At 47.8% G+C, this 15,126-nt stretch overlaps 2 protein-coding genes across 4 annotated transcripts in view; one reads left to right on the forward strand and one right to left on the reverse strand.

The window, feature by feature from the left end:
• Positions 1-280: 280 nt before the first annotated feature.
• On the reverse strand, positions 281-5,287 carry FOXI3 (forkhead box I3). The gene is made up of 2 exons (XM_045446795.1): positions 4,466-5,287; positions 281-1,811 (listed from the first exon to the last, which is right to left on the reverse strand). The coding sequence occupies exons 1-2, from the start codon at positions 5,196-5,198 to the stop codon at positions 1,192-1,194; spliced, it is 1,353 nt and encodes a 450-aa protein (XP_045302751.1). The 5' UTR covers positions 5,199-5,287; the 3' UTR covers positions 281-1,191.
• A 192-nt stretch (positions 5,288-5,479) lies between these two features.
• Positions 5,480-15,126, forward strand: part of TEX37 (testis expressed 37) — a 65,450-nt gene continuing 55,803 nt past the window's right edge. The window contains exon 1 of one of the 3 annotated variants that reach the window (XM_045446801.1): positions 5,480-5,610. The gene's annotated coding sequence lies outside the window, so the exon portion shown is untranslated. The remainder of the gene's footprint in view (positions 5,611-15,126) is intronic. The other 2 variants (XM_045446796.1, XM_045446799.1) reach the window with 2 other exon arrangements.

Here is a 15,126-nt window from a genome sequence, read left to right on the forward strand (position 1 = left end):
AAAAATTCCATTTCAAAACTATTTTTTAATAACGTTCTAATATTGTCTTTAAAAAATGAAAGATCTAGGACACACGCTAAAAGGGACAGGACACCAAGTTAACTAGGACAATGGTCACCCTGGGCATATGGCAGCAGAAGGCAGAGGGAGGTGTCTGTCCTTGTTGCTCAGGAGAACATCTGAAATGGTCACTTATTTCAATCTTTGGTCAAATGAGATGTAGCTCATTCCCACCCCCTGCACACTGTGTCTGCCTATGGATAACGGCACCTTTTGTCTCTCAGGACCAGAACAAATCCACAGCACCAGCTCTGGAGCCAGACTGCCTGGACCTGATCCTGGCTCCTCGACTTCTGTGTGACATCTTGGGAGATGCACTGGCCTCATACAGAGAGCACAGGGACAGTAATAATACTGATCTTCCAAGGCTGTTGTGGGATCACACGTCAAGTGTCTGTCTGAAATGGCACTCGGCACAGAGCTTGCCTGGGCAGTTCTATTGCTATTAGTATCCACCGAGTCCCAGAAGCGGAGCCTCAGCAGAGGTGATCTGTGAGCTGGATGTAGCTCGGAGGATTTGTGGTGTTTCCTGGTACAGTATTTTAAGAACTTTAACTGGTGGCAAAGAAGGCAAATGGAGGTTTTCTAAAAAAAAAAAAAAAAAAAAAAAAAAAATCCAGACACCTGACTTTTCCAGAAAAATCAAGATGCTGCCAGGCAGGAAAGAACTAGCTGCCCACAGCGGTCTTCAGCTGGTCAGTCGCGACCGCTCCCCACTGCTGCAGTTACCAACTGCGACCTTTTTTCCTACCCAAGACACTTCATTCTTTTGTTTCTTAGCTGCCCCGTGGGCACATCTGAGCTTGTAACCCTGATATACAGCAATGAACAAAACAGACGCGGTCCAGGCCCTCCCAGGGCTCGCAGGTACTGGCCCAGAACAGAGGTGGCTTTCTCTCCAGGGAGGCCCTTCTCCAGAAGAAACCTGTGAAAGCTTGCTGGGCTGTAGAAAGAATCATCTACGACTCCCGTGCGCCTCCAGATGTGGCCAGTGGGCCCACGGGATCACGCGGGGCTCCAGGGAGAGGCAGAGCCTCCCTTCCTGCCCCAAGACCTACTGCCTGGGAAATCTGCATTTAACAAGATCTCAGGTGCGCATATTCAAGTCTGAGAAGCTGAGGCTGGCCCGTCCTATACCTCGGAGCCCTCGCGGGGGTAGATGAGGCTGTTGACCATGCTGAAGTTGTAGAAAGGGCTGCTGAAGGGGCTGCTTTGCCCCCCGCTGGAGCCGGCAGGGAAAGGGCTGCAGTAGGAAGGCCTCTGGCTGCTGCTGCTGGCGCCGGAGCTCAGTGGCAAGGTGTCCGGCGCGGCTTCCGAGACCGAGCTGGGGGGGAAGGCGCTGCTGGAGGGCAGCTGGGCCCCCTGGATCCCCAGGTGGCGGCCGCCAGGGAGGGCCCGCTGGGTGCCCCCACTGCCGCTGACACTCAAGGTGCTGAGGCTGCTGAAGAAGGTGTTGAGGCAGGGGGTGGAGGTGAGCAGGGAGCCTCCCGGGGACGAGGCGGTACTCTTGGTGCCCTCGGGAGGCTCTGGGGACTGGGACGGCCTTAGCAAAGCCGTCGGGCTGTCCCCTTCCGGCTTCGCGGCCACTCCCGACCCCAATCCTGAGGAGAGCCCGTCTTCCGATTTTGTGGTCCCTGGGGCCGCCGCGGAGGAGCTGCTGGCTTCGGAGCGGCGCTTCCGCTTCCGACGGAAGTTCCCGTTGTCAAACATTTTCTCACAGTTTGGATCGAGGGTCCAGTAATTCCCCTTCCCTACGGGGTGGAGAAAGAAACCCAGGTCAGAGAAGGACCCAGTCCGTGTCCTCGAATTATTCAGCCTCAGTCCCGGAGGGAGCACGGACTCTCATGAAACCCTGACAAACATGCTCAGTCCCCTCTACTGGTTACATTTATCCTTCGGGAGGGGGGGGGGGGAGGTTTTATTCTTCACCTCCAAGGAGAAATCTTGAACCCAGATGTTCTGGCCACTTCCACTCTCTCCTGGCAGTGCCTGCTACTTAAATCGTGAGACCTAATTCTAGGCCCAATACATTTTTAATGCCCCAACACCTCCCCCTCCAGACTCATGGCGTGCGCCCTTGCAAAATCCTGGTGCTACTTAAACGTGAGCCTACCTTTCTTGATTTATAAAAGCAGGCATGAGATCAATACCCATTTTACAGATTGGCCGTGAGGGTTCTGGTACCTGTTATTATTATTTGCTCAAAGGGTACAATATTTGTCCCTTAAAACAAAATCACTCCACTGGAAAAAGGCAACCTCAAATACCACAATCATTTGTTTTGTCTTGCCAAACAAAAATCACAAAAGTTATTACTGGGTAGTCAGTTTTTTTCACACCACCTTGGACAACGTGTGTTCAGGGGACAAGGGAGCTCCTGGAATCTACATCCCTCCCTCCCTCCCCTTCAACAGGAGGTGCCCCAGGTCTCTTCCCAGCTTTTCCTCCACCGGCAAATCTCAGACCAGAGCCCCATTTAGTGCATGTGGTGCTAGTCTTCTGCTTCGAAAATCCGCCTCACTATCTAGCATAATCGAGGGAAAAAAGATCCACCCTCTTGGAGGATTTTCTCTCTCAACAGCTTTTATCACTTCTGGTAAACAGAATCTTTGGCATTTTAAAAGTGCTGGTAAGCACTTGTCTTGTAGAGTGCTTTACACGGGCAACTTCGGTTGCTCCTCTCAGCTCTGTGGAAACAGGCCACATTGGTTGTTAGTAACCTGCTGTGTTCCCAGTTAGCAATGGTAGAGCTGGGCTTTAAGCAGGCTGCTTCTAGACTCCGCATTCTTACCTAAACACTGTGTTAGGTTGCCTGCATGAACTAGCACTCATTCCTCCAAACCCAGGATCTTCAGTAACACATTTTTTGCAAATAGTTGCAAAAAAATTTTTCTTTATTCATACAACTGCCATCTGAATACCAGCACCTGTACCTATCAGGATATTTAGTGCTTTGACAAGATACTAGCTAAAGACGCTAACTTTTTAGACAGTCCAGAAGAATATACATGACCATTAACACGATAATCTCAGGTGCTTTACGGGCCAAATGGGGAAGGTATCTAGAAGATACCTTCTAGAACTGTATGCCCTGTCCAATACAGTAACCACTTGTCACACATGGCTGTCGGGCACCTGAAAAGTGGCTCGCTAGTCCAAAGTGCCCTGCAGAATCAAGCACACACAGGACTCTGAAGACTTAATATCAAACAAAAAGCATAAAGTATCTCACTAATAGCTTTTATATTCGCTGTTGAAACAATATTTTGGGTTACTTAAAAATAATTCCACCGGCTTCTTTTTACCTTTTTAACGTGGCTGCTAGAAAATTTGCAATCACACACGGTTTGTACCGTATTTCTCTTGGAAAGCACCGCTCTCGAGTGCTTTCAAGGTGCGAACACTTCAGAGCATTTACACAAAATCCTGCATCTCTTTTTCCTATCACGCCTCTGTCCCCACCTCCTCTGTCCCCAGCTCCTTCTGAAAACCTCAAGTAGAATCCTGTTCTCTCGGGTTTTTTTTTTTTTTTTTTTTTTTTTTTGAGCTTTTCTCCGGCCTCCACTGCTCCGGTAGAGGAAAACCACTCACAGCGCTCCACTGTAACCCAGCCCTCCTCACCCGGGGTGGGGGGTGGGGGTGGGGGGCTCGGATCAGAAATGCAGCACGCTTGGGGTTTTTATTTTTACATTTCTAAATAGTGAAGGCACCAAACCACACTCTGTAGGACCCAGCTTTAGTTCTCGGATTCCTCTATTCCCTGTCCCCTGACGCCTGTGCCACGACTTCAGTCGTCTCTCTCAAGGCGGGCGCCTACTTCACGAAGGACACAGAGAGGACCCTGGTGCAGGAAGAGGGTCTGTGAGGACCCCGGTGCAGAAGGAGGCGTCTCCAGGGGCAGCTGGGACGGCCGGCTGTTGCTCGGTCTCTCACTACCTATTCCGTGAAATGTGCCGGGGCTCTCAGCTCTCCTGAATCCCTTTATAGTCGTCCCTTATCCGAGAGCCCACGCGTGTTCCTATTCCTAATCTACCTGTCCCTTGGTCCCTCCCTTCCACTGGCACCCAGGGGTGGCTTCCCGTTTGAGGATACTGGCTTTTTTCGTTTTTCTCTAACCGGCCAGCCTCTGCGCGTGTGTGCGGTGGGTGTGAGTGGGCGCAAGGGGCGAGCCCCCCACCACCGGGCCCCCGCGCTCGTGGGTCCTCTGATAGTTCTCTTTGTCCTCCGGTTGACCCCCACCCCAGCCAGACGAGGTTCGGGGTTCGGGGGGTTGTTCCGTCCGCTCTGGCTCCCAGTCCCAGTTAGGAAGAGAAGACTCCGCATGGAGCTCCATCCAAGTCGGCCCCCGTCGGGGAGCCGCCTCCCCGCCCTCCCGGCCGGGGAAGCACCTGTCCGGCGCCCTCACCTGGGTCGTCCTCGTCGCGGGGCACCTTCTTGAAGCAGTCGTTGAGCGACAGGTTGTGGCGGATGGAGTTCTGCCAGCCGGCCTTGCTGCGCTGGTAGAAGGGGAAGCTGTCGGCCACGAACTGGTAGATGTGGCTGAGCGTGAGCTTGCGCTCGGGCGCGCTCTGGATGGCCATGGCGATGAGCGCCGAGTACGAGTAGGGCGGCCGCACCATCTTCATCAGGTCCTCGCGGCTGGCCATGGACAGCCAGCCCAGCTCGCCGGGCGCGGCGGGCCCCGCGGGCGAGGCGGGCGCGGCGGGCGCGGGCTGCGCGAAGGCCCGCTGCGCGCAGCCGAAGGTGCCGGCGGCGGGGGGCGGCTGCAGGAAGGGCCCGGCCGCGCCCCCGGGGGGGGGCGGCGGCGGCGGCGGCGGCGGCGGGGCGCCCAGGTACGCGGCGGCGGCGGCGGCGGCGGCGGCTGCGGGCGGGCCGCCCACGCCCGGCCCGTTGAGCCACAGGTAGGGGTTGGCGGCGGCGGCGGGCGGCGCGGCGTAGTCGGCCAGCCCGTAGGGCGCCCTGGAGGCCGGCGGGGCGCCCGGGGCGGCGGCGGCGGCGGGCGGGGGCAGGCCGGGCTGCGAGTACACGCCGAAGTTGTCGCCGCAGTAGAGGGCCATGTCGGCGGCCGTCGGCGGGTGCGGCGCGGCGGCGGCGGCGAGGGGCGAGCGGGGCTGGTGTCGCCGCTCGGGCGAGAGCATCCCTTTGGGGGAACCTCCCTGCGGCCCCGCCTCGGCCCTCGCTGGGCGACCGGTGCCGGGGCGGGGGTCGGCGGAGGCGCGCGGAGCGCCCGCGAGCCGGCTTCTTATAACCGTCTGCGGCGCGGCTCCTCCCGGGCCGGCCCGGGGCTGGGCGGCGGCCCGCGGGCCCGGGCTCTCCACGCCCCCGCCACGCCCCACCTGCCCGCGCATCCCGGCGGAGCGCGCCCGAGCCCTCGCGCCGCGCGCCCCGCCCACCCCGCCCCTGGAGCCCCTCCTCGGCGGGCCCGGGAGCCCGGGGGAGGCTGGCGCAGGCCCGCGCCTCCAGGTTGAGGGCGAAAAGCACCCCACTGCCAGCCGACGAGTTCTTAGCACAGGGGTGGGATAAAAGGACGAATGTGGAAACCAGGAGAAGGTAACCCAAGCAGTACAGCAGTTTTCTAAAAAGTGCCCAAGATGAGTTTGGGTGGCCACTCAGACCACCTGCTTAGCCCCCTTTGGTTTTCTGCCTCGAGCTTCTGCACCCTTTGTGATTGAGTTCCAGGATTCACGGCCGGTCTCAGCCGATCGGCTTCCAGTCGAAAAGAATAGACGCGATTTACAACTCTTTGGGGGCTTACGGTAGATTTTAGTAACGGGCATCCTTGGAGTGTCCCCATCTCCTAGGGGATTCTGTGATGGGAGGGACTGAAATTGGTTTTTAATTCTTCTAACCATGTCTCTAAACACATAACTATATGTCGTTCACATTCGGGAAGTATTTGTTCATTTTAAGTCCGGTTTGTGCAGTCCTTTGGTGCGATTTGTTTTCTTCAAAAACAGAAGGGTGTATGTTTTCAGAGACATTTAAATAAGTGGGTTCGGAATTAGCATTTTAAAGCCAACTGTAATTTAAACTGTGCAAGAAGCACTCATTTACAAAAACGGTCTTAACGAATTATGGTATAGGACTTGCTTTCTGCTTCTGTAAGTTTTGAAATGTGGTTCCTGCCCGGGGGAAAAAAAAACAAAACAAAAACAAAAAACAAACAAACAAGCAAAACAAGTAAGATACTGTGGCAACCCCACATGTCACACAATCATTAGTTATTGGCTCCGAACAACAATAAGAAAACTGCTTCTTTTACAATTAAAATCATTCCTAAATATGTTCTTACTAGGTAGTGACAAGTCTGAGATTCGCATTTAAGGGAGAGGGGTGGGGGGAAGTTTTTTGTTTGCCCATTGCAGACTGACAGTTCAGAATATTTAATAGTTTGGAAATCCACCCCCCTCTACTCCACTCTTATTTTCATGATATAAAGTTAGTTATGTACTTTACAGAACGTTATCATCATCTGTTATCTCATTTCTTAAAAAATGATATACAGAGATACTTAACTAGTAAATTTAATACCTAAAATGCAAACCACAGTTCCAAGTAACTATTTTCTTCATCTTTTCTGGACTCAGAAAAGAATTATTCTGACCTCTAAATTCAGCACACTGTTTCTTTTAATCTCTTGGCAAATGCTATAGAATGGAATAGTGTTTGTTTAATTGTATTTTGATTTAAGGATCTAAATGTGATCTAAATTTTTCTTAGAGAAGAACAACGTGTGTGTGTTTTCTCCTTTCCCAATAGTACAAAACAAAGTTGTTTTATTTCTTTTGGGATGTTAATAAAGATGACAACTATAACCCAGGAAATTTTAAAGCAATTTTTAATAAGTTATAATGCCCCAATTTAATATTTGTTCTTAAGTTTAAAGATCTAAAAAAGGGGAGAGAGAGAGAGAGAGAGAGAGAGAGAGACAGAAAGTCCAAAAGAAACTCTAGAAACTGAGATGACAGTAAATTAGAAAACATTTGTAACCATCTCCCCTTTAGTCATTGATGTCCTTAAGGCTCTCATACCCACCCTTATTTTTTAACAAATTGCTTATGTGTACAGACTTTGCAGTTTTGCAGGGCTGTTGTTGTTGTTCTTGTTGTTGTTTTAGTCTAATTCTTAACCCAATAGCTCCAAATTATTTCTGAGTAAGAGGCCATGATTGCAAATTATCATCTCTTGCTTTGATGAGAGGTTCTGCCTACCAGAGATTTTATTCCTTAATTATGCATTATCTTCTGCGGACTTTAGTTTTACCTAAAAATGACAGAGCCACCTAGTGGTTCTTTGCCTGTGTTACAGCATACATCTAGGCAGGGATCTGTAAGGTGTATACCCCCTCTAGGGATTTGGAAGTTTTACTTTTCTATCCGTTTTCAATCACATCTTAGTTAGATAAGGTTAAAACTATTATTGGTCGTGGCCTGGGGTTTTTTAATGTCAAAGTTAAAATAATTTTTAATCCCTATTTTTTAAAATTAAAATGTAAAAGCAGGTGGGTGCACTCAAAAACAGGATAAAAAAATGTACTTAAAATGCAAGCACCCAATAATAACATTTTGTCAGATCGCTTTTTCACAAAAAAGATGTCATCAAGGCAATTGATTAGTGCTTCCATGCCAATGTGAAATGGTGAGGCTGTTACATGTTTTCATCACTGGAAAAGAAAACATTTGGGGAAAATACGATAAAAAGTAAATAAACTCTGGTGCCAGTGGAGATGAAAAATGAACCAGAGGAGGTGAGAAAAGAACTCCAGAAAACTTAGATTGTAATTGGAGAGTACAGTTTGGGGAATCATGGAGGGAAGATAACCACCAAAATATAGAAGGCCAATTAGTGCATTTGTTGTTTCCATGAGGAGAGGATAGATTAAGATGTTGCTGACCAATTAGAGCTGGACCCGCCGCCTCATTTTTTATTTACTGTCACGTTTTTCCAACTTCGACCCCTTAATCGGTTCCAGTTTTAGAGCTGGTACTATCGTTAGTTGGGGGGCACACCGAGGAGCCTGTCCTGTCCTCTCCAGACCATACCTCAAAGGCTGGGACCTACAGATGGAAACAGAACTCAGAGGGACCACGCATTTGCTCCTTTAGCGAATATTTAGGGCTCTACTTACTGACTGTAAGCATTAGTGGAAAACTGAGGCATCTCTTTCCCCTCCAGGAGGACAAGCCTTCCACCAACTTGAGATATGTCTTCTGTTCCAAGAATATTTTTCTCTTATAAGCCCTTTAAGTTGACCTTGGCCAGATTGCCCCTGCCAGTCACGCCGCTCAGCCACCTGGGAGTCACGGAAGACTGGAGTGAGCTTGTGCAAATATGGAGTCGGGGCAAAAATCCAACCCGGGGAGGTTCAGAAGCAAGGGCGTGACCCAGGGACCACCCAGCCACCTGCCGGCTGACCCCCAAAGTTCGAGCCCCTCTTCCTCAAACATTAGGCATGACGAGTATAACAAAAAGGATGAATCCTAAGGACTCTAGAAACCTGAAACATCTGAAGATACCACAGAAGTTCCGTGTACTTAATGCAGAAAAAGAAGAGAAAAACTACGGGCCGAAACAGTGGTGCTCCCACAATTCCTTTGAGCAAAGTTGTTCATAATTGGCTCCTCTGCTTGAGCCCTACACCTCTTCCCCACCACCTCACTCTCCCCTCCGCAGTTCTCTGGAATGCTTCCTGGCCTCTGGCTCTCCCTGATTAGCCCCGTTCTTGGGCTTCCTCGGCTCACTTCTCAGACTCCTGCTTCTGCTCCAGACCAGGCGCCCAGGGTGCCTCCAGCGGTCCTAGGACAGCTTGCCTGGCAGAGCCTGCCTGCACTGAATGCATCTCCCAGGATCCTCCCAAAGTGTCCTGAGGCCATCTCAGCTGAAGGCTGCACTTGCCTCCACTCTTCCGTCCTGTCCTCGGGGCAAGAAGGCCCTCAAGCCCTGCCCTCCCACTGGGTGGTGCCAGCATCTGCCTGGGTGGCTCATCCAGCCCCCGGCCCCTCATTCCCAGTAATCAACTCCTCCTCTCCATTTCAGTCACCCACTATACTGGGTGTTCTGGATGGAGGATGGGGACTGGGTCTCTTCTCGCTCCCTTCTTTTTTAGCACTAACAATTAAGGAATGTGTGCCAAATACCTAACACGGGGCTAAGCACTTTACGTGTATTATCGCATTTAATTCTTCCAGCAGTCCTGTGAGATAAGAACTGTTAGTCCATACTTCACGAATGAGGCAACGGAGAGAAAGGTTAAGTGATTTAACTGTGGCGTCCCGACTTCTAAGCAGGGAGCCAGGATTCAAACAGTGCGGCTGAGGAGCCCATGCTAATAGCACTCAGCTTTAACTGCCTCCTGCATTATTTCCTTAGCGCCTAGGCCAGTGCCTGACCTTAGTAGGTGCTCAATTATTGTTTGTCGCTTGAATAAATTAAAAAGTTAAAAAGAGGGGAGCCCCGGTGGCTCAGTCAGTTAAGCATCCGCCTCTTGATTTTGGCTCAGGTCATGATCTCACAGTTCTTCAGATGGAGCCCTGAGTCGGGCTTTGTGCCGACAACGCTGAGCCTGCTTGGGATCCTCTCTCTCTACCCCTTCCCTGGGTGCTCTCTCTCTCTCTCAAAGTAAATAGATAAACTTAAAAAAAAAAGTTAAAAAGCATTAAATGGTATCGCCTCTATAACATTAAACGGTGCGACCTCTTTCCCTCTCTTTACGTAGTCTCTCTCACCAAAGGCAACCACTTGCCCTCAGTTTCTTATGCTCTCCTCCAGAAAATCTTTTGAAATACTTACCAGCACAGCTCTATATGTATTTAAATATGTACAAAAATGACATCCGTGTTGTTCACATGGCTCTGCACCTTATACTTGCATTAACACGTTCTGGAGAACTTTCTGAAACAGCCCGTATGTCCAGATATCTACCTCATTTTGTTCACCTGGTGCTCCCTTTTTCATAGGATATTCAGTGGGGACCCACCAGTATGGCTGTATGGATGGTTTCTAGCCAGTGTCTGTTCTGATTTGTTGGTGCCCCTCCATACCTGGTGGGCAATATTTTGAGTTTAACTTTTTTTTTTTTTTTTGATGAATCTCTGGATTATTTCCTTTTTAATTTTTTTTTTTTTTTTTTTTTTTTTTTTTTTACGATTTTCATTTTATTTTTTTTTAAGGAAGCTCTACACCAATGTGGGGCTTGAACTCAACCCTGAGAGCAAGAGTTATGTGCTATACTGACTGAGCCAGCCAGGCACTCCAGAATTATTTCCTTTTTATTTATTTTTTACTTTTTTTTAAATGTTTGTTTATCTTGAGAGAGAGAAAGCATGAGTGGGGGAGGGGCAGAGAGAGGGAAAGAGAAAGAATCCCAAGCAGGTTCCATGCCCAGCGCGGAGCCCAACTCCGGGGCTTGATCCCATGAACTTTGAAGTCATGACCTGAGCCAAGATTAAGAGTCAGACACTTAATGACTGAGCCACCCAGGCGCCCCAGGATTATTTCCTTTTTTAAAAAAAAATATGGCTGAATTTATTTGTGATAGTAAATCCCTAGCTGGGATTCGTTGGGTCAAAGAACCTGCACCTTTATTATTTTTTATTTTTTTATTTTTTTTTAGAACACGTACCTTTAAATGTTTGATTCCAACAGATTGGTCTGCCAGAAGGTCCTGCAGTTCATACCACTGGCAGGTTCCCCATGGATGCCTATTTCCTTTCACCTTTACTAACCCTGGATTTGTTCAGGTCTTTTTATTTTTGCCGATCTTAAAAGCACAGAGAGGCATATCTTGAAAATGTTTTGGTCTGTTTTTCCTTATGAATGAATTTACCTGGTCATAGGTCATTTTAATTTCTTTTTTTATGAACTGCCTGTTCTGATTTTTTGCCCATGTTTCCATTTGTGTGTCTTTAACAACAACAACAACAAAAGGTGTGTCTGAGCTTCTTGCAATTAAAGACATTAACTGTTTTTACTCCTGGGTGTTGCAAATCATGGTTTCTCTGTTAAAACTGTCTCTTCTCTTGGAATCTGCGATAACACACTGTCCTGGTTTTCTTTCTTTCTCTCCGGCATCTACCGAAAGGCTGTCTGTTTCTCATCTTTCGTTCTTTGCATATTGTTTTTTGTTCCCTCAGGTTCCTAACCTTGGTCTTCTTCTTTTCCTCTGCATATTCTTCATGGGTTGCCACACCTACTCCCGTGGCTTTAATCATTGGAGTGGACCTGGTTTGTTGTAGTTATTATTGCCTGTTTAGCAACGCTGTAAAGAAACACTTTCTCATTACTCCCAGTTTTTGAGGTTTGCATGGGATGGGCTGGGGACTCAAACTTGGTCCTTGCCCATGTTACTTGTCCCTACAAGTGATTTGTTTGAGGTGAGTGAGTGATTTGAGGTAGGTCATTTAAGATCTTTCTCAGGACTGGGGTGCCTGGGTGGCTCAGTCAGTTAGGCGTCCGACTTCAGCTCGGGTCATGATCTCGCGGTCTGAGTTCGAGCCCCGCATCGGGCTCTGTGCTGACAACTCAGAGCCTGGAGCCTGTTTCAGATTCTGTGTCTCCCTCCCCCATTCATGCTCTGTCTCTCTCTGTCTCAAAAATATATAAACATTAAAAAAAAAAAAAAAAAGATCTTTCTCAGGACTTCTGCTGGGATTGCCAGGAAGACATTCCTTTCTTCTCACGGACTGGTTCCTGTACAGAGGTTGTAATGCTAAAATGGCCATCTATGGTACCATGAGGGAGGGAGCCTGCCTGAGAATGCAGGTGACACCAAGTAAAACTGAGTGACAGAAATGAAGACACATTCTGGATGCAAGATTTGAATCCCTTGATCCAACATCCTTCTTCGTCCCCTTGGTTTCAGTAGCCAACAAATTTCCTTTTCGATTCAATAAGTTAGGATGCTGTTATAGGCTGAATTGTGTTCCCCCAACATTAACATGTCAATGTTCTAACCCCTGGTACCTCAGAATGTGACTATTTTTTAATGTTGATTTATTTATTAAGTTTATTTATTTATTTTGAGGGAGAGGGGTGGGGAGGAGAAGCAGAGACAGAGAGAAAGAGAGAGAATCCCAGGCAGGCTCTGCATTGTCAGTGTGGAGCCTGACATGGGGCCTGAACTCACAAACCGTGAGATGGTGACTTGGGCTGAAATCAAGAGTCGGATGCTTAATTGCCTGAGTCACCCAGGCACCCCATATTTACTTATTTTTGAGAGAGAGAGAGACAGAGAATCCCAAGGAGACTCAGCACTGTCAGCGTGGAGTCTGACGTGGGGCTGAAACTCATGAACCGTGCGAGACCATGACCTGAACTGCAATCAAGAGTTGGGCATTTAACCGACTAAGTTACCCAGGTGCCCCAGAATGTGACCGTTTGGAGACAGGGTCTTTAAAGAGGTAATTAAGGTAAAAATAGGTAATGAAGGCAGGCCTTAATTTGATATGATTGGCGTCTGTATAGAAGAGGGGAATTTAGGGCACAGACATGTACACATAGAGGGAAGACCATGTGAAGACACCAGAAGAAAACGGCCATCTGCAAGCCATGAGGAGGGGCCCTCAGAGGAAACCAACCCTGCTAATACCTTCATTTTAGACTTCTAACCTCCAGCACTATGAGGAAATACGTTTCTGGAATTTAAGCCGCTCAGTCTGTAATACTTTGTTTTCGCAGCCCTAGCAAACGAATACAGGTGAGTGTTTATCCCTTTGAAATGTAAGTGCTGGGGCGCCTGGGTGGTTCAGTCGGTCGAGCATCTGACTCTTGATTTCAGCTCAGGTCATGAGCTCACAGTTCGTGAGTTCGAGCCCCGCATCGGGCTCCACACTGGCAGTGCAGAACCTGCTTGGGATTCTCTCTCTCCCTCTCTCTCGGCCCCTCCCACATGTGCTCTCTCTCTCTCTCAAAATAAGTAAACAAGAAAGAAAGAAAGAAAGAAAGAAAGAAAGAAAGAAAGAAAGAGAAAAAGAAAAAGAAAGGAAGGAAGAGCAAGCGAAGGAGAGAAGGAAAGAAAGGAAGAAAAGTGCTGGTGACTTCCGGTCCTAATGTCTCACACAAGCTCCTGGCCCAGTGATCAACTCCTACCGGACCTTCCTCTTCATTGTTTTTTAAGTTGCCTCAAATCCAGCGAGTCTAAGCAAGTAATCTTGATCCTCGTAAAACCTACATCTCCTTCTGTATTCCACACCCCTGTGAAACCCTCTCCCCAACTGAGCCAGTTACCTAAGCCAGAAACCAGAAGCTCTTCTACTTCGTTGACCAAGTCATGCCATGGTCACTCTTCACTCTCTCTGTCCTCCTGGCAACACCGAGCGTTAAACCACCATTACCCCCTCCCCTGGATTATTGCCATCGGCCCCTCTTGTCACCTCCCAATCCTCCCTCCACACCACCTTCTTAATGATTTTTTTTTAATGGCAAATCCGATCGCAACACTCCCCTGCTCTCAAGTCTTTAGTGGCTCCTGCTGCTCTTAGGATAAAGTCCAAACTCCATAGCGTGGCACACGTGATCCCAGGAGAAGGAGCTCATGTCGTTAGCCAGTCTGTCTCCCTTGTCTCCCCTCCATGCTCGCTCTGATCTCTCTTCTAAAGCTCAGTGTTTCCCCAAATCCAGTCATTCTGGTATCCTCTTTGTGATTCTCTGTATCATATATGCTTTCTTCCTTAACATTTTTCTCTTAAATTGACGCAGTTTTTAAAATTAAATTCCATTAGGGAGGTAGGTGGGGAGATGGGTAAAATAGGCAATGGGGACTAAGGAGCGCACTTGTCGTGAAGAACCCTGGGTCATGTATGGAAGTGTGGAATCACTATATTGCCCACCTGAAACTAACAACACTGGATGTTAACTGTGCTGGAGTTAAAATAAAAATAAATAAGTAAATAAATACAGTAATTAAATTAAATTCCATTATTTGGAAAGGCAACCCTATGGCACTACTGTAAATATTATACTGTAAATTTAATATTATACACACACACGGATAGAATCTCTGCCATATGTAGAAGGTAAACAGTTTAAATGGATCATTGATATTGCTGATAAAACTGGTTCCTTAAATAATGTTGATAAATTTCAAGAAAGTTTTAAAATAAAAACGTAAATAATGTAGGGGCACCTGGCTGCCTCAGTAGGAAGAACACGCAACTCAATCTTGAGGTTGTGAGTTTGAGCCTCATGTTTGGTGTACAGATTACTAAAAAGCAAATTAAAAAAAAAAAAAAAATATATATATATATATATATATATATATATATATATATATAAAATGTAATACAAGTAAGGGTAAACTTAATTTTATTAACAAAGACCCAAATCTGAAAATAAATTCCTCAGTAAGAACAGCACTGCTTATAATGTTTAGTAACAAAGGGATGTTCAGTTTAATAATGCTTATTTTATTTTTAAATGTTTATTTAATTTAGAGAGAGAGAACATGTAAGTGGGTGAGGGGCAGAGAGAGAGAGGGAGGCAGAGAATCCCAAGCAGGCTCCAGCCTCTGAGTTGTCCGTGCAGAGCATGATGTGGGGCTCAGACCAACGATCCGTGAGATCATGACCTGAGCTAAAGTCAGAATCTTAACCTATTAAGCCACCAGGTGCCCCAATGGTACTTATTTAAAATTAAGGTTAAGACAAACTTCCACATTAGTAGTAAAAAAAATTCTGTTTTTTGAACCTTTTTTAACCAACATAAAGACTTGCAGTTTACAGGGGCACCTGGGTGGCTCAGTCGGTTAAGTGTCCGACTTCAGCTCAGGTCATGATCTCGTGGTTTGTGATTCGAGCCCCACATCGGGCTCCATACTGACAGCTTGGAGCCTGGAGCCTGCTTTGGATTCTGTGTCTCCTTCTCTCTGCCCCTCCCCTGCTTGCACTCTGTCTCTCTCTTTCAAAAATAAATAAACATTTTTTAAAAATTAAAAAAAAAAATTAAAGAATTGCAGCTTACATGTGTTTACATGGGAATGGAAAAGGATATTAATTTGTCCCATTTGATAGGTTTGGCTAACTTTTATTTTAAAATGTTGGATTCATGGGGCGCCTGGGTGGCTTGGTCCAT

This window comes from Leopardus geoffroyi, chromosome A3 (assembly GCF_018350155.1).
Source record: "Leopardus geoffroyi isolate Oge1 chromosome A3, O.geoffroyi_Oge1_pat1.0, whole genome shotgun sequence".
Lineage (NCBI taxonomy): Eukaryota > Metazoa > Chordata > Mammalia > Carnivora > Felidae > Leopardus > Leopardus geoffroyi.